Consider the following 20,300-nt stretch of genomic DNA (forward strand, 5'->3'; position numbering starts at 1 on the left):
CTAGTTTCATTTTCTTCCTCTAGCTGCAGTGTCAAGGAGGAACCCAATGTCAGAATGCTGCCAATTAGAAATAGCTTTATTTGTTTAGAGATGGGCCAGTGAAGATTATTTTTAAAAGATTTTAAAAAGTCAAGGAAAGGTTAAGGTTGCTATGAAGTATAAACCATTTACCTATTTTTTTTCTTTACTTCACTCTGATATTACTAACAAGCCTTCATTGTCCTAAAGCAACAAAGCTATTAATCTTGCCACATTTTTTTTTTTAAAGGTTGATAAGATTTAGAACAAATTTTACAGAGTAGTACCACAAAACTTACTAAAACTCATGTTTCAAAAGGGAGCAAGTTCCTGGAATTATTCCAGAGTCTCAGGTGTTCTCTCTTCCTATGTTAAAATGATTAATCTCCACACTACCAGAGTCTGCTAAGATGTTTTTAGTGGTACTACAAACTTTGGTTATTTGATTTTATTTCCATAAATCCAACTTGGCTAATGTTGGGATGACAGGAAAAAAGTGTTTTAGGGGTTTTAACCTAATCTGTAGAAAACCTAAAGTGGGAGTTAGTTCTGATTACTGGGGCAAATGATTCAGCTATGAAAACTCATTTATCTATCCCAGTGTTCAAATTTTCTGATTGTAGGCCTTAGACATTTTTTGGACTGACTGAATTTTAAATCTTTCAAGTTAACAAATCTAGCTCAAAATAGAAAAAAAAAAAACATTCTGAAACATACAAAGACGCGGACACAGAAAAAATGACAAGTACAAACAGCAAAGCAAACAAATCAGTTTAGCCAGTTGATGTGAGGTACACAGAGCTACTGACATGCAGGAAAAAATAAAACAAAAAAAGGCACTCATAAATCAGAGGAACACGGAAGGACCAATTAACAAAGGTGTGCAGAGAAAAAAAAAACCGAGGCACACAACAACAAATTTACAGAGGCATGCAGGGAGGAATTGAGGTGTGCATAGGATATCCTTACCAGAAACAGGTCAAGGGAGGAGCCCTGGAGTTTTCCTCACAAAAAAAAAAGGCAAGCTCAGTCAAAGGGTGAGACTGGTATTGGAGCAAGAAAAAGTCCTCTGACTCAACAAAGAGAGGAGTGAAGGTGGATAAGGAGAGTGGAGGGGCTCTCAGACTCTGGAGGATTCCCCCTGGTATTGGAAGGTCCACTTGGCCCAGTTCCATCTAGTTCCTCTTCTAACACCAATTAATGTCAATTAGACCAGAATCGACCTCCAACCTGTGAACAGCTGCAGCTGAACGGAGCAGACTAGAGACAGGAGAATCAGGGATCAAATAGAAGTTTAATTAACTTCAGAATGAGGGAAATGATTGTGAGTAGAAGCCCACACCCAAGGAGGCGGGCTTAGCCTACTGAGGCAAAGGCAGGGCTTATGTACATACATAAAACAATACAAGTGGGCCGGACCGTGACACAATCATTCTGAGATCTGGATTAGCAGTTCCCACAGCGGGCTCATGCTTGGACAATACAGGCATTCCTGGGTCCTGGGAGAACAGTCCTAAGTTGTAGCATGGTAGGAACAGGAAGGCAGCATCTGATTTAGTTCATGTGGCAGTTTCATAGGCACAGGTGTTGGCAGGTGTAATGAATGGCTTGGCTCTGAGGTCCCTAAAAAATAGGGGGAACTGCAACAAATCTAAGCAGTTATTGAGTAGTATGAAATTCCTTAGTGAACAATTCACAGTGCTGGTGAAAATAATACATTTTGCCAGAAGATGAGATCATTTAGACTGCAAAGGACTGTTGTTATACCAAGGTCAGGAAACAGCCTGCTTACTTGAGCTTTACCTCTGGGATGTAATAGGGTGTCTCCAAATATCTTGATATTTTATATATATATAAAACATACACATAAATATATACACTCACATACATATACATAAAACATAAATTTATATATCCATTTATGTCTATATATCTCCATGCTTAGTGAGAAAAACAAAGTAGTACAAAGCAAAAAACAAAAGAAAACCTACAAGGAAGCAAAGAAAACCTGAACATCTTCAAAAACAATAGTATTATATTAAATAGGTTTTCTTGAAATGGAAATGTATTGCTTTATATTGAATCCTCTTTTATCTTCTGCTATGTACATGGCAATGTTTCTTTTTTTTTTTCATTTGCACTTCTTTAAAATAAGTTTGGAAACAAAAAAAAAAAGAATAAAAATACACACACATGTGTGTGTAGCCACAAAAATGAAGAGAATGATCTCAAAGGGGAATTCCAAAAATTTTCTGGGAAAGGACTCAGCTGTAAATGTCTATTAATAACTGATAAGACTGAAGTCATTCCTGGCTCTCTTCAACAATGAAATGAACCAAATCAGTTCCATTTATTCAACAATTAAGAGAACCAGCTACACCCAGTGAAAGAACTCTGGGAAATGGATATGAACCACAACATTGCATTTCCACTCCCTCTGTTTTTGTCTGCTTGCATTTTTTATTTCCTTCTCAGGTTATTTTTACCTTATGTCTAAGTCTGATTTTTCTTGTGCGGCAAAATAACTGTATGGATATGTATACATATATTGTATTCAACATATACTTTAACATAATTAGCATGTATGGGTCTTCCTGCCATCTGGGGGAGAGAGGGGGGAGAAGGAGGAGAAAAGTTGAAAAAGAGGGTTTTGTAAGGGTCAGTGCTGAAAAATTATCCATGCATATGTCTTGTAAATAAAAAGCTATTTAAAAAGAACTGAAGTCATTTCAAGATTCCTCTGAGTTTCTGAAAACTTTGTTTATTACACATTCATTTATTGGTGTTTTGAGTTTCTAGACTAACAGGCATGCTTGGGTAAAGGTTATTGTTTTTCTATTTAAAACAAAACATAATCCACATATTACTCTCTTCTCTTGCCCAGACCACAGATGATGAGCCTTCGGAAAAAGATGCCCTTCAGCCAGGATGCAATATTGTGGCTGCTGGCTATGCTCTCTATGGGAGTGCTACTCTGGTAGCTCTTTCCACTGGACAAGGAGTGGACCTCTTCATGCTGGACCCTGTAGGTGTCATTTTATCCATGTCTCACATATTTTTTGTATGCAGGTTAGGCTGGAGTCAGATTGTGAAGTGCTTTAAATGCTAAGTAGGAGACATTCAGTCAATACTTAAATTAATTTGGACTATTCCTTGGAAGGACAAATACGGAAGCTGAAGCTTAAATACTTTGGTCACGTGATGCGAAGACAGGACTCACTGGAAAAAGGCCATGGTCAACATCAGTATTTTGGGAAAGACTAAGGCAAAAGGAAAGGGGGATGGATAGTGCCATAGAAGCAAAAGCAATGAACATGAACTTGGGCAGACTTTGAGAGATAATGAAGGATAGAAGGGTCTGGCATATAAACAACAAAAACAAAGATGCCTGGAATTTTATCTTAGAGATAATGGGGAACCACTGAAATTTCTTAAAATATGGAATAAAACACAGAATACAGATCTGGACTCCAAGAATATTAATTTGGTGGCTCCAGACAGATTAGATTAAAGGGGACTAAGACTGGATTTAGAAAATACAATTAGGAAGTATTTGTTGTAGTCTATCTAGGTAAAAGCTGATAAGAACTTGAAAAGAGCTGCTGTAGTAAGAATAAAAAGAAGTGAGGGATTTTGAGGAAGTAGAATGAAGAAAATTTGGCAACTAATTAACTTTAGGAGGGAACTTTAGGAGGGAAATTAACTTTAAGGAGGGAATGAAGAGTTGAGAATGACCAAGCATTTATTAAGTACCTTTTGTTGTTTAGTCACTTTTAGTCATGCCCCCTTTTGGGTTGCCATTTTCTTCTTCAGCTCAATTTACAGATGGGGAAACAGGTAAACATGGTTATATGATTTGCCCAAAGTCACTTAGCTATATTTGACATTTACTATGTCAAGTTGAATTTGAATCCAGATTTTCCTGACTCAGGTCCAGTAATTTATCCTTTGAGCCATGTACTATCTGCCAGTTACTATGCTAAACACAGAATACGAAGAAAAAATCTAATCCCTAAAAGGTGCTCACAATTAAATGGTAAAGTAAACTTGAAAACCACAATGTACAAACAAGATATAAACAGGATAAATTGGAAATAATTTTAGAGGGAAAACATTAGTACTAGGAGAGACTGAAAAACACTTCTTATAGAAGGAAGGATTTTTGCTGAGTCTTGAAGGAAACCAGGGAATCCAAGGTTCCTAGATAAGAGGGAAAGTTACCCAGGCATAGGGGACAGCTAGTGAAATGTATTTAGGAGTCAAGTTGGTGGAATAACAGGAATAAGTATAACTAAACTCTATCATTTAGGACATTTTTACATTATCCATATTAAACTATTAATTTTGTCTTCAACTGAAACATCTTTAGGCAGGGTTGAAAAAGATTCAAAAAATCTTGAATCAAAATCTATATAAACTGGGGAAGTCTTAATACCCACCATAGAAAATAGGTTTCTTTAATATCCACCAAAAAAACTCATTTGTAACGATGAAAGATACACAATTACAAATTTTTGCTAAAGTACATTACTCCACTGGAAGCAGGAGAATACCAAACTTTGCTCTGGGAAACTGGGTACCATTTAGCGTTTGTATCCCTTTCCTCACCACCTTGTGACATAGCTAGTACAGATGTTATTACCCATTTTATAGGCAAAGCTCAGAGAGGTTAGGATTTATTTGCCTAAGGGCACAAAGTTAAAGAGTGGTGGAAGAAGGGATTAAAGCCCAATGAAGTCTAATACTCTTCCTACTCAATAATACTGCTCTTCTGGGAAAATATCCAAACTATCCAAGTACTATGGAAATATATATCAAGTTAGATTTTCCAGTAAGAAAAACAGTGGTGAACATCCTCCCTCCCCACAATCCAATTAAAAAAATCTACCAGAAACTTTTGTCAGAGGGATAAACTTAAAAACAACTCCTTTCTTATACACAGGAGCCTTTGTGATGAGTAACCAGAATTAATGGATAAGCTATAGATGATTCATAGGCTATATGAATGGGGAGGAGAGGCATGTGACTTGGTATCTTTTTAACTTTGTGAAATACAAGTATTGAATGCAGGTAGACACTGCCAGGGAGGCAGTGGCTCTGCCATGTTATATCTTAAGTAGGCCTAAAATAGACAATTTTTTTCTGAAACTAATTTGTTATATAGGGAATAGATGGCACAGTTTGTGTTAAAATAGCTCAAGCTGCTGGATCAAGGGAGTGGGGGAAGAAAGGGAAGATAAAAATTTCCAAATAGAAATTTTTTTTTAGTTTCCAACATAAGAACCCAAAGTCTTGATTCTGATTTTTTTTAAAGCACTAAATGGTCCATATACAGGTTTCTTTTTGAGGCAAATAAGGTAATAACAAAAGAGTTCATCCATATTTACTATAAAAAACTTCCCACAGAGTAGCCACACTTCTACAAGGTGATTAGATTAGCCAGTCCTGGGTTTTATTTCTGTATTGTCATTTAGTGAATGAAGATATTATCTTCAAGATGTTCAGTGTCATCTATTTTGTACATATATTAATGATGCTATTGGTAGTATGGTCCCATCATTACTGAAAGCAAGTGATGCTATGCTATTACTGAAAGCAAATCATGCTCTCAAGTCCAGTAACTATGTTGATATCTGGTACCTTCTAGCAGAGCAGGGGTTCTTAACTTTTGCTGTGTGTGTGTCATGAATCCCTTTGGTAATCCAGTAAATCTTAAGAACCTCTTGCCAGAATTGTATTTTTAAAAATCATGATTGGAGAGAATATTGAATTTCAGTTAGAATTTGATGATAATGACATTTTTCCTTCCATGTTCATGAGCCCCTGAAATCTATTTTTTGAGACCAAGTTCAGAACCCCTACATTAGAGAATATTTTTCAACTGTTTTATTAGATTATGTTTCTTAGTATCTTATTTTTCTTTTTAGGCTCTTGGTGAATTTATCCTGGTGGATAAAGATGTGAAAATTAAAAAGAAAGGGAAGATCTATAGTCTTAATGAAGGCTATGCCAAGTACTTTGACCCTGCCACGACTGAATATGTGCAGAAAAAGAAATTTCCTGAGGTGAGAAAGACCTACGTGACAACTAGAAGTCTATGGTTTTGCAGTGAGGATTGTTGGAATCTTGCTTAGAGAGACCTTTTTAGATGAGTAAAATTCAGCACTGTATGTTGGATCTATCATCTTTGGTATGATAGTGATGTACTATCACTGTACTACTTATTAAACAAGGAAAAAAATGTTCTAATTAAAAAGCACCTGCTAAAGTCTAGCTTTTATTAGCTTCTCACTGGGAAAAAAAAAAAAAAAAAAGAGTCCTTAGGTAGGAGGTTGGGAAAGGGAGTTGTGATAACTTCAAAAATATCTTTGCATTTATCTGTCTGAAGCAGGTATATGTATACCAATAGGGTTTGGAGCCAAGGTACAAGTTAGAGGGAATCCAGAGGTTTCCCAAGCAGCTAAGTACCCAGTATAGACTATAGTTATCATGCCAACCGTGTGAAAGTAAAGCCAGTCATAGACTAAAGTGAAGAAGTCACATCTGATCATCAGTGGTGTGATCGACCAGGTTGAAGGAGCTGCTGGACCTCTCTGGAACCAAACAGATTCCTCAGGGATGGGGAGAAGTTGCCAGATATGAATTGCTGTTATAACTGCTGCAACCCCTTAACCCTTAGGCTAACAAAAACACTAAAGAAAAAAACAGGTTTATTCACAATAATAATCACATACAAGAAGAAAGCATAACTGAGCAATTGACAAAGGTTGTTCTCACTGATGGGACCTAGCTATAATCAGTTATATATAAGATCTCAGAGGGGAAGACTGGGAGTAGAAATAAAAAAATGTGGCTTTTACTGAGGCTTGGAGGAAGCCAGAGAAATTGAAGAGCAACTATTCCAGGGATGGGGGACAACTAGTGCAAAGATTCAGAGGTGTGAAATAGGTTTGCCATATCACATTTAGGGATTTAAATTACACAGTGCTTATAAGATTTATTATCTATAATTCCATTAGGTAACAGAATAATATGTGCTTTCATATGACTTATGATTCTGATGTGTTCTACTAGTGACTCAGTTGGATGTGACCCATTGGAGTTGGATAATACATGCCTGTGGGAACCTATATATAATTTTATTTTGCATGTAATATTAACATGGATATTTATAATTTATGTTTATAAATCTACACATATCTATAAGTATAAAATCAAGGTAATATGAAGAAACTAACAGTCTTTTTAAGTGAGGGGAGAATATTACCAAGAAAATAATATGAATTGAGGCAAATCTTCTCCCTTCTGCATGGGATGGTAAAGTCAAGGTCACATATAGGAAGCCAACTATTGCTGATGCTGCTGATGAGACATAAAGGTGATTACTGAATACTGCTGGTACCATTCTAAGAAAATAAAGAAATGAGGTAAGCTATGGACCAGAATGAGGAAGCAGTACTGTTACTGTTGTGAGAATAGCAGACTAGAATATGGGACTATTGCTCTTTGCTTGAATAGATACATTTGACAGAGGCTTGGGACACTGAATCAACTTTAGGGCCTGTGGTGCCTCTCCCAAATTTTTTTTCAAATACAAATTTGTGAAGCATGGTATGCAGTTTTTCATAAGTATTTTCATATGCAAATTGGATAAGCATTAATGCCTTTATTCACTTTGATGAAGACTCGAATCTTGTAAGCTCCTTCTACTCTTTCTTTTTATTTCTGTGCACTAATTATGTGAGATAATTTCCCCTAACCATCCTCTTTCTTCCCAGACCCCTGCCCAATATATTACTCTTCCCTTCCCTTTCTATTCTTCTCTTAAGATCTTCAAGACAAAACAAAGGCAACTAGGTGGTGCCGGGGATAGAGCACCAGTCCTAGAATCAAATTCAGCCTCAGGCACTGACACTTTAGCTGTGTGACTCTGAGCAATTTCTAATTGCCTTAGAAAGAAAAGGGAAGAAAAAAGACTTAATGACCTTCCAGACCTGCAGTCTAATTAGATTCCCTCCATGACCCCCAATGAGGATAGTGTTCAAAGAGGACAAATGTATCAAGTCCCTATCCTTTAGTTCCATATGATTGTTTACTTTTCATATTTGTCTTGACTTTTGTGTTTGCACTTCAAAGTTTCTGAGTAGTTCTGGTGTTTTCATCATGAATGCTTAGAAGACCTTCGTTTCATTAAAGATCCTTTTTTCTCCCTATAAGACTATATTCAGTTTTGCTAGGTAAGTTATTCTTGATTTTAAGTCTATAATTTTCCTTCTGGAACATTATATTCCAAGATCTCTTCCTTTTGCTAAATCATGTATGATCCTTATTGTGGTTCCTTGGTGCCTGGTTCCTTTGGACTTTTAGGAAATTGCTGCTTCTATCAGCCACAATCAGTAAAATGGAAAATCCTGCTGGTTCAGAGTGATAGAACTGCTATTTTCTTTGGTCTGTGATCCTTGCAAAGTTATTTCTCTGCAAGATTCAAAATAGGCTAAAAGTTCAATCCTAGCCGCAGGTTTACTCTTCAATCCACCCTAGATTTGTGACATAGAACTGAGTGTTGGATGACAAAACTGACTGTGGACACATTTTCTTGAATCCTGAACATGGATGAAATATTCTGGAATGGGTCTGGAACCTTCCTACTCTACACAGCTTCAGAATCCTTTTTCAGTTCCAGAGGACTAGAATTCTCTTGTGATGTGGACTATGGACAGACTCCCATCCTAGTTTCTATAGGGCTTTTTTATTTTCTATGAATTTCTGAGCTGGAAAAAGTGGCTTGTTTTGACAGTTCCTTGGATTTCCCCATCACGATTTAGTCTAGTGTCTAGTGTATTTTCTTGATCTGTTTAGAGGTTTTTTGGTTGGTTTAGGGGATGGGATGAATATTACTTTACTCTCTGCTGGTCCATCATCCTGGCTCCTGATTTTCATATTCAAACTTTTTTTTTTAAAGCATTAATATTAATTTTTAAAAGGATTTTCTTTATTTTTATTTTGAACTTTATTATGAACTTAAGAGATTTCTTTATAGTTGTTCTTCCTTTATTATGATAACTCTATGGTATCTAATAAACAGTTTCTCCTTCTTCCTTTTCATTCATTGATAAGATTTGCAAGATTCTTGGCAAATGTACTCTTATCAGCCTGTTAGGTGCATTACATCTTCTTTCATTCCAAAATTTAAATGATAATTGAAAAATCAAAATCTCATTTTCAAATATCATCTCTAATTTGCTGTTTACTTTTTCTTTCTTTTATGACTTGTGCCCTTAAATAAACTAAGAGCAATGATAAAAACACAACCCGTGATCATAGAACTCTTCACTTTCTTGCCCAAGATTCTGTCTTTAGCAATATTCTCTCTTTTCCTTCTTTCTTAATTCCACTTTATCTAAGTCTGTTACATTAGGATCATGGGAAAAAATGGACTTGGCACACAAGGAGCTGTTCCTTTGTGTAAATAAACCTGTTATGTGACCTCATTCCTTTATGTAATAAACTATTTGAGGAAGTAGTTATTGAAGAATTGAATTGTGCACAGTATGTAGTCTTAACAACAGTATCATTTTTATATAAGAAAAAACAGAATATTCTTGGCAATTGAAAGATATTTTGCTCGAGAAAACTAGATAATAGGAATTACATACTATAGCAATTTTCATAATAATAATGAGCAAATGAGCCAGCCTACTTAGATTTAAATTCACATTCTGTTTATATTTTGAGAATAACAAGAACATTAAATCTCTGTAACCACAGGATGGTTATGAGATCATGAACAAATCATTTAATCTGTCTAAATCTAATTTTTTTCATCTCCCATGCATGGATAATAATACCAATAGTACCTATCTCAGATGGTTGTGTTACAAGATGCATATGAGCTGTAAATTACTTTGAAAACTTTAAAGTACAATATATTTGTTTTTATTATTAGCATATTAGTGAACCATATTAATAAAAAATTAACATTAATTTTATTACATGAATTTAGTCATTTATTTAACAGATTCCTTTTAACAATGAAAACAGTAAATAATAACTATCATGTATATAGTGTTTTAAGGTCTGCAAAATCTTTTACAAATGTTATATCAGCTTAAATACAGGTTATGTACAGAGCACTGTGCCGGGCACTAGGAATGTAAATTCAAAAGAGCTATCCTCAAAGAGTTTATGATTTAATGGGGGAGAGGAGAAGGAGGGATAAGGCAGTATTCAAATAACTATGATTTGACTCAAAGCATTATAACAAAATTATGAAAGGTGAGATCTCTGTCAGGGTCAGAGGTGAGAAATGCAGAACTTAAAATCCAATTTTCAGACCTATGTGGAAAAATATGGAGAAAACCAATTTCTCTCTTTAAAAATTTCAATAGTATTTTATTTTCCAAATATATGTAAAGATAGTTTTCAACATTCATCAAATTTTCTCCCTCCCTGTCTTATTTTCCCTCTACCCAAGACAGTAAGCAATTTGATATAGGTTAAATATGTGCAATTTTTTGAACATATTTCCATATTTGTAATTTCCATATTTGAACATATTTCCATGTCCAAGAAAAATCAGACCAAAAGGGGAAAACAAACATGAGAAAGAAAACAAACAAAAAACAAATAAATAAAAAAAGTGAAAAGATGCTTCAATCCATATTCAGTTTCCATAGTTTTCTCTCTGGATGCAGATGGCATTTTCTATCCCAAATCTAATGGAATTGCCTTGAATCACCGTGTTATTGAGAAGAGCCAAATCTATCACAGTTGATCACATAATCTTGTTAGTACAGTGTGCAGTGTTCTCTTGGTTCTGCTGCTTCACTTAGCATCAGTTTATATATATATCTTTCCAGACTTTTCTGACAGCCTGTTCATCATCTCTTCTAGAACAATAATATTCTAGTACATTCATATAGCAAAACTTGTTCAGCCATTTCCCAATAGATGGACATGCACTCAGTTTCCAGGAGAAATGGAATCTGAACACAATCTCCTTAATATCATCAGGCACTGGGCTCTAACTTCACACTTTTCCTCTTTCGCCTTAATCTTTTCCCCAATCTTACTCTCCACTTTACACATACATTTAACTTTACTATTTTAATGGATCTATGACAAAAATGGCAATTTTTCTATCTCATACGATGAAATTCTTGCCCATGTCTATTCATAAAATCTTTCATACGTAGGCTCTGTGGTTCTGAACTAGAACTACAAAGACAAAACAAACATTTGTTTATGTGAGTGAATTCATTATCTGTGCAAGAAAATAAATACAAGAGCATGTACAAAATCAAGAGTGTAAGAGATCTAACAACTGGGCAAATCAGGAAAAACCTGATTATGTCATCTTGAAGGAAGCAACAAATTAGGAGTAGAGAGGTAGGGAGAGGGTGGGGAAATGCATTCTGGACTTTGATTATCTCTAGTGCAAAGGTATGTAGGTGAAAGAGGAAAATTCATATATGCATATCAGTCCCATTGGAATTGAAAGTGTGGAAAGGGAAATAATATAAAATTAAGACTAGAATAGAAGATGGGAACCATGTTACAAAGGGTTTTACATACCAAAATGAGAAGTTTGTCTCTTAACCTAGAAGTAATAGGGAAACCACTAAAATTTTTGAGTAAAGGACTGAAATGGTTGGATCTGTATTTTAGGCATATCAGTTTGGCAGCTTGTTTAGGGGATGGATTAGAGAAGGGAAAAATTTGAAAAAGAAAAAGTAATTATGAGGCTATTATCCAGGAAAGAATGTAATGCCTAAGAAATTGAGCAAGACAGAGATTAGAGACCAATTCAATAATTAAATGGAGAGAAATACTGGGACCAATGAATGGATCCATGTTGATCCCAGGGCTAGACAAGACTATCATCTCAAAGAATCTAGAGTATTGGGGCAGTGAGCTTTTTATGGAATAACAAGAACAATGACATTACTGATATTCAAATGACATCTGAAATGGATAAACCTTTATCTTGTCAGACATTAAGGAATGTCTATAAAACCTTTATCTCAAAGACTATTGGAGGAACTGGGTCACCTCATTAAAAGGGAACTTTGGCATAACAAGAAGTTATGAAAGCCTGAACTAGAATGGAAGTTATATGAATAATTAGAAGGAAATGGATATGAGATGTCATGTAGGTAGAACTCCTTCTTAGCCTACATGATAATAAAAAATGTTGGGTTTGGGTTTTTTGTTGTTGTTATTGGTACACATTGTTTCAGACTTTTTATGACCCCATTTGGGATTTTCTTGGCAAAGATAGTAGAATGGTTTGGCATTTTCTTCATTTATTTTTTATAGATAAAGAACTGAGGCAAACAGGGTTAAAAGACTTTGCTCAGAGTCACACAGCTAGGAAGGGGGCTGAGGCCATATTTGAATTCCCAAAGATGAGTCTTCCCAACTCCAGGCCTACAGTCTATCCACTGAGCCATCTAACTGCCTATGAGGAGAAAGTATAATTAACTAGCCTTTATTTTGCTTTTTTTCCCTGCTAAGACAAACAATCTTTAGATGGAAGGGATGTGGAAAGGGAAAGGATTTAAACAAAACTAAAGGAGCTGAAACCTAAAATAGTAAGAGAGCACTTAAATTCCCTCAGAGAGTTCAAGTCTTCAGATTTTTATGAATTATATATCCCAGGATACTTAGGAAATAGTGATATAATGGTTGAGTTATGTTTAATATGGGATACTCCAAAAGCAATTAGAGATGAATCTGCACTAAGACTTATGAGAGATCCTGTATTGTGAAGACTAGGAGTGGTCCAGTAAGAAATATATTATCCAGATTAATAAAAAAGAAGAGGGGATAAAATTGTCAAACTTTAGGCCTCTGGATCTGACTTTTGAAAATTATTATTCAAAGGCTTACTTATAAGCATTTAAAAAGAGAAGTACAGATTATTGAAAGCCAGCATGGATTCATAATTCAACAGATTACTAATCTTATTCTTTTCATTGCTAGAAGTATAATGGGCTGTTAGATCAGGAAAATGCATACATATAGCATATCTAGATTTTACCAAAACATCTGACAGTCTTTCATATAACCTTTGTAGAAAAGATGGAAAAATATGGGCTAGATTACAACATTGTTAGATGGATTTTGTACTGGCTGAATATCCAGGTTCAAAGAAACATTCATATTTTGATATCGACTTAGAGGGAAGTCTCCAGTGGAGTAACCTAGGGCTCTGTCATTAACTTTGTTCCATTCAAAGTATTTATCAGTGATTTGAATGAAGATATAGAAGTTCTACTTTTCACATTTTCAAATTATGTGAAGTTGAAATGAAGATAGTATGATATCTTGACAGGACCTTTGTAATGAATGGGCTGAGGCTTGAGTTGATGCACTGAGGTCCCAAGCACTTGAGGCTAAATAGTAATTGGACTATATCCTATTAATATAAATGATTGGATAAAGAATGGCCCCTGCCCACTCTCTGTGCAAGTCCTGATGTGTTGTATAGGAAATGACGACTTTGGTGGGTGGAGGCAGAGAGACAGGTAGAGAGGCTGGGGGAGACTGGTCCTGGGTTCTATTCTGGTAGCTGCTGGTCTTGTGGCTTCTCGTCTAGCTAGCTTCTTGACTCAGCTACACACATTGCTATTGCCCATTCTCTTCCACCTCCGATCTTTCTTCACTGAGAATAAAGACTGATGATTTTCCCCTAACCTGAATTCCTGACTATGGCTGATTTTAAAATACATGGTCTTCACAGACCTTGAAGTCAATAAAGACCTGAACTCGTTTGACTTTTGACTCATATTGACTCTGTGATGTTGAGCAAGCTATTAAAATTCTCAGTGCCCCTTGGGCAACTTTTTTTTTTTTTTTTTGCTGAGGCAATTGGGGTTCAATGACTTGCCCAAGGTCACACAGCTAGGAAGTGTTAAATGTCTGAGGTCAGATTTGAACTCAGGTCCTCCTGACTTCAGGGCTGGTGCTCTATCTACTGTACCAACTAGTTGCCCTTCTTGGAAAACTTTCTAATACTATAAGGGTTGCCATTGATTAAAAAAAAAAAGCTTCCTCAAAGGAAGCCCAATACACTGAAATCGTTTATCCAAACCAAAAAACAAAACAAAGCTGGAAAGGATAGCTAATATGATTAGAGGATTAGAATCAGGAACCAAAACTATCTTGACAATTTAGATCAATGGGCTGAATCCAGTAGGTGAAATTTATTAAAGATAGATATAAAGCTATTCTTGTTGTTTGGTCATTTTTCAGTTGTATATGACTCTTTGTAATGCCATTTGGGGTTTTCTTGGCAAAGACACTGGAATGGTTTGTCATTTCTTTTTCAGTCAATTTTACAGATGAAGAAAATGAGGCAGACAGGCTTAAATGACTTGCTCAGAATCACATAATAAGTGTCTGAAGTGAGATTTGAACTTAGGAAGTTCAGTCTTCCAGGTCCAACACTTTTTCCATTGTGTCACCTAGCTGCTCACATAAAGTCCTATATTTGTATTAAAAAATACTTTGAAATGTTATTTCTAGAATAAAGGGACATAGCCATTTTTGCTGAAATAGCTATAACGGTGGACTTGTATTAAGAGGACTAGGTTCTAGTTCAAACTATATATCATTGTAACAACCGCTTCAAAGAATTTACCACATCAGCTGTTTTCCTTATCCTTCCCACTCAAGCTTCTCACCATTAAGAAAAATCTCCACTCAGCCATTTCACTGAATAGGAAAGAAGTCAATGTTTCCTATTGACTTCTTTCCTCCAGAAACTGTAAATACCAGTTTCTTCATTTGTTGACTAATAAAAGTGAAATAAGAGGTGGAAACATTTGGGGGAACATCAGCTTATCATTTAACTTCAGCCTGGATGTCATGGGCCCCAGAGCTCTGTATAATTTAGATAAATAGCTGAAACTGTGGATTCCTGGGTGAGCAGAATTGAAACTACACCCATCCTTCTCTGTTCTTTTCTGATTAGCTGACTAGCAACTAGCTTCTGTCGTAATTGCACAAAGTGTTGAAAATGAACTTTTTGTTACTCTAGTTTGGCTAACCTTAAGCACATTATACTTTGGACAGTGTCAAAGATAAGACATTATTACTGATTGTTCTTACAGAGACACAACGGTATTATGAAGAGTAAAAGGTCTTCTGTCTAAGTTTCAGTTTTTCTTAAAGCAAAACCCAGAATACAGACACTTGTGGAGATTTAGGGTAGTGAATGAAAGCTGGGGACTCTTAAGTTTTTGATGAGAAGAAACCAAGGCTTGGCAGCTGCAGTGAAATAGGAAGAGAAGTCAAAGATGGGGCAGGGAAAAGGTATGTCCCACATAATTATGTATAGCAGCTCTTTTGTAATAGTAAAAAACTGAAAGGAAATTTGGTACCCAACCACTATTTCACCTCTCAGATTGGCTAAGATGATAGGAAAAAATAATGACGAATGTTGAAGGGGATATAGGAAACTGGGACACTGATGAATTGTTGGTGGAGTTGTAAATACATCCAGCCATTCTGGAGAGCAATTTGGAACTATGCCCAAAGGGCTATCAAATTGTACATATTCAGCGCATGTCTCTACCAGGCCTGTATCCCAAAGAAATCATAAAGGAAGGAAGGGGACCCACATGTGCAAAATTGTTTGTGGCAGGTTTCTTTGTAGTGGCAAGAAACTGAAAACTGAGTGGATGCCCATCATTTGGAGAATGGCTGAATAAGTTATGGTATATGAATGCTATGGAATATTGTTGTTCTGTAAGAAACAAACAGCAAGATGATTTCAGAGAGGCCTGGAGAGAGCTATATAAACTGATGCTGAGTGAAGTGAGCAGAACAAGGAGATTATTATACATAGCAACAACAAGACTATACAATGATCAATTCTGATGGACGTGGCTCTTTTCAACAATGAAATGATTCAGGCCAGTTCCAGTGATCTTGTGATGAAGAGAGCCATTTATATACCAGAGAGAGGACTCTGGGAGCTGAGTGTGGATCACAACATAGCATTTTCATGCTTTTTTTTGTTGTTTGCTTGCTTGCATTTTATTTTCTTTCTCTTTTTTTTCCTTTTTGATCTGATTTTTCTTGTGCAGCAAGATAATTGTATAAATATGTATATATTGAATTTAACATATATATATTTTTACTATATTTAACATACATTGAATTACTTGCTATCTAGGGGAGGGGATGGAGGGGAAGCAAGAAAATTGTAACACAAGGTTTTGCAAGGGTCAATGTTGAAAAATTATCCATGCATATGTTTTGAATATAAAAAAGCTTTAATAAAAAATTTTTAAAAATTATGGGGGAAAAAATTGGTACCCATTGATTGGAAAATTGGGTAGTGGCTAAGTAAGCTAAACATCTTTAAAAAGTGAATTATAAGAAAGCAAGTACTGAAATGTCAAACTTCAGAAGACAGATTTAACCAGAAGTATAATTTGCATGAAGGATACAGTGACTTAAACATTAAAAAACAAAAACAAAAACTTCAGAACTCTGACAAATGCATTGAGGAATCATGACTTCTGAGAATTAAGTACAGAATGAAAGTTTTCAAGATATTTTCAGACAAGGGAGAGTTTGGAGGGGGAAATGACAGAGCTTTTTAAAAATGCACCAATAAAAACTTCCTGTTTTTTCTTCTTCCTTCTTTCCTTTCTCCTCCTCTTCCTCCTCTTCTTTTTCTCTTTCCCTCTCTGTCTCTGTCTGTCTCTCTCTCAAAACAAAATTCTGAATAGGAAGAAAGAACTTGAGTTTGTCTTATTGGTGCAATTATCTAAGCATGTGGCCTCCTAATTACTAAATTTCTGTCCTAGTAGTTTTTGCCCCTGTAAAATAAGGGTATAGGAAAATATGATTTCTATTGTTTCTTCCATCTCTAATATTCCAAACCCTATGATCTCTAAAGCCAACTAGATAAGGCTACCTTTTGAGGAGGAGTATCTGGGGAGATTGGTACACATGAGAAACATGGAAAAGCAGCTTGAAAATATTAAAGGAGAGGTGAGACCTAGAGATGACAATAGGTAAAGAAATAGAATTTGTGACATATAAAAGGCAGCATAACTTAGATATTGAAATGCAAAGGAAAACTGACCAATTTAGTACACAGTGGATAGAGTGCTGGGTCTGGTGTTCAGGAAAATCTCAGTCCAAATCCAGCCTTAGATATTCAGATAAGAGGAGAGAAATCCCTTACCCTCTGTTTTCATCAGTTTCTTTATCTGTGAAATAAGGATAATATTAAAACCTCAAATGAGGTAATAATTTTAAAGCCTTTTGCTTACTGTCTGGCACATAGTACTATATAAATGTTAGTTGTTGCTGCTATTACTGTTATTATTTTTATCTCATAGTGTTTTATAAATGAAAAAAAAAAGGTAGGTCTTAGGAAAACTTTTTTTAGTCTTGAAACTTATCCCTGCTCTTTTCATCACATGTCACAGGTTCAGAAAAATGCAACAATTGCATAATCAATCAGCAGACTTTTTTTTAGGTACATAGTCTAAAACATGTCTTTGGCATTGGGGAATATATAAAAACAAAAAACAAAAAACAAACAAACAAACCAAAACGGTTCCTGTTCTCAAGGAACCTATAAGCCAATAGGGAAGATAACATGTCCATGTATAAGTACAAAGTTCATGAAAAATAAATCTTAGTAGAGAAGGCCTCAGAAGTCGGGGATAACCAGGAAAAGCTCCATGTAGAAAATAATACTTGAGTTGAATCTTAAAGGAAACTAGAAATTTGAATTCTAGAAGTGGAATTGAGTAGGAAAAGCATTCAAGATAAAATATCTTCATTTACTTGGCTGGGTCTAAGTCCCAACAGACAGTCCAGCAATGCTATGTACTATGTTGTGCTGTGAATATGTAATGAAATAAGAATTCTGAATGGCTAAGAGATCACTGAAACTGTGTAAGCTTATGTGAGGGAGAGGTGACTTCAGGAGTTTGGATGGCTTCAAAAGAAGCAATTGAAATTGGCAGGCACAGACTTTTGAATGGCTCACTGGAGATCTCCCCAGAACTAGTGACACTCTGTTCTGTCCCCAAACATCACCTGTTCTTCAGAAACTACTAAGGGTGGATCACCTTCCCCAACCTATTTTGGTAATATCGTTTTGTTTTCTTGATTGACCAGAGATCTTATCGATTCCCAGGTGATTAGATTATTTACTGGAGTCTTATTTAGTTGATTCTAATCTGAATAACTTCACCATCTCCATTATTTACTTCAATAAAAGAGGTATACTGTTTATTCATGATAGTTTTTTATGTAACCAGCATTTGGTGGGAAGGAGATAATCTGGGAATAGTAAGGAAGGTATTACTCTCCCCTTTAGAATAATTAAGGAAAGTGTTATTCAGCAAATATTTAACAATTCGTTCTTTGGGGGAATGAGGATGGGGAATGTATATGTAAAATACTTTTAAAGTTTAACCTGCATTATTAACATATTCTCCTACACTTTCTTAAGTCTACATGGTTAATAAAACAATAAATCAAGTCCTAATTTATGGTGTTTGCCAATTTCCAACGTATAAACCACAAATTTAACAGTCAGTTCTTTCAAACCAATTTGACCTATTTCCAGCACTTCCTAATGATGATAATCCTGTGTTTTAAAGAACCTTATCTCTAATCTATTAATATTTAATTTAAGGGCAACTAGGTGGTGAAGTAGAGTACTGGGCTTAGAATCAGGAATACTCCTCTACTTGTATGACACTGGGCAAGTCATTTAGTCCTATTTGTCTTAGTTTCCTCATCTATAATATGAGCTGGAGAAGAAAATGGCAAACCACTCTAGTATCTCCGCCAAGAAAATTCCATGAAAAGTTGGACATGACTGGGAAAAAACCCAACAAATATAATTCAGACTTACTACCCTTAAGATCAATGTCTTTCTTGACTAAATACTTTCCTGGCCTTTCATATGTTTGTATGTCCTACAGATAATCATTCTCTCCATGGGAAGTAATAACTCATGTAATCTTGGGCAAGTCATTTAACTTTGAGTTTTATTACCTTAATTTGTGTGTGTAGGCTAGATGACTTCTAAGATTATTTCTAGCTTTAACTCTATTAAACCAATAGGAGGTATCCTACTCACTACCCACAGAAACAAAAAGAATTAAACTCTTCTCCATTCATTAAAACAAATCAAAATAATAAAGATCTAGGAAACTGGGAAGAAATTGGCCATTGGAAAATTGAGAGGCCTAATATCCTGGAGTTTTCACCAACTTACAATACTATAGCATAGTATTATACTATAGTATTCAAAGTTTGCTATACTATATACCATGCAATACTATTACTATTTTATATTACATATATTATCACCTATATCACATATAACAATGTATACTATAACATATGTAGCATAAAGTAGTAATAATATATAAGCATATACTATATATAGTATGTCTGTATAACAGACATACTTTTATAAGTCTGTATAACAGACATACTTTTATAAGAAAGCAAGTACTGAAATGTCAAACTTCAGAAGACAGTATACTATATATAGTATAAAATAGTAATAGTGTATTATAGTATACTTTGTTTATAGTATTTAGTGCTGTGATGAAATGCTATTAATAATCCAAGATTTAGTTTCCATTAACAATATCTCATCGCAATTCCAGATAGTATTATGCTTTTGTATTCAAGTTGTCACCTTAAGAAGAATAGGCATAAATTGGCATATAATTTCCATTTAATATAAAAATATACAGAAAACCTTTTAAATCCCAGCCCTTTTCCTTAGTTCCTCAGCTAGAATTTGCTTTACCTTTAAAAATTATTGATTGGATTTTTCTTGCCTCATTATTAAAATTATCTCCCTTTGGTGCTATTCTAGATTTCATCAAAAATAATCCATTTTTGGTTTCATATTCCTAAATCACCATGTATAGGTTCTAATTCAACTTTGTCTTGTAATTGTTCTCTAAATATATTGAGTATGTTCCTGAATACAAAACATCAAAGTCTGCTGTGCTCATTCTCTGTATTAAATTCAGTCTTTTCTCTGAAAATTGTCATAGCTTATTATTTACTCTAGAATCACAGAAACTGGAATTAATCTTGAGGAAGTCTTATTCCCCCCAAAAAAGAGAGGATCAGACTTTTATAAACATTTATCTTGCTAATTATATCCCCATCAGAGAATTTTGAGGAAAATTTTTTAATCAAAGTTTAGGTATGACTTTCCTAGAAATGATTAATGGAATTCCCTCTAAAAAAAAAAAAAAAGTACTTGATGG

General features: G+C 35.1%; 1 protein-coding gene across 1 annotated transcript in view; it reads left to right on the forward strand.

Moving 5' to 3' along the window:
• LOC100932503 (fructose-1,6-bisphosphatase isozyme 2) overlaps positions 1–20,300 on the forward strand; it is a 55,139-nt gene that overhangs the window by 26,766 nt on the left and 8,073 nt on the right. The window contains exons 4-5 of the mRNA XM_003761303.4: positions 2,903–3,043; positions 5,946–6,083. Coding sequence (XP_003761351.1) covers positions 2,903–3,043; positions 5,946–6,083 — 279 coding nt within the window. The remainder of the gene's footprint in view (positions 1–2,902; positions 3,044–5,945; positions 6,084–20,300) is intronic.

The sequence above is a fragment of the Sarcophilus harrisii genome, chromosome 1, assembly GCF_902635505.1.
Source record: "Sarcophilus harrisii chromosome 1, mSarHar1.11, whole genome shotgun sequence".
In the NCBI taxonomy this organism is placed as follows: Eukaryota; Metazoa; Chordata; class Mammalia; order Dasyuromorphia; family Dasyuridae; genus Sarcophilus; species Sarcophilus harrisii.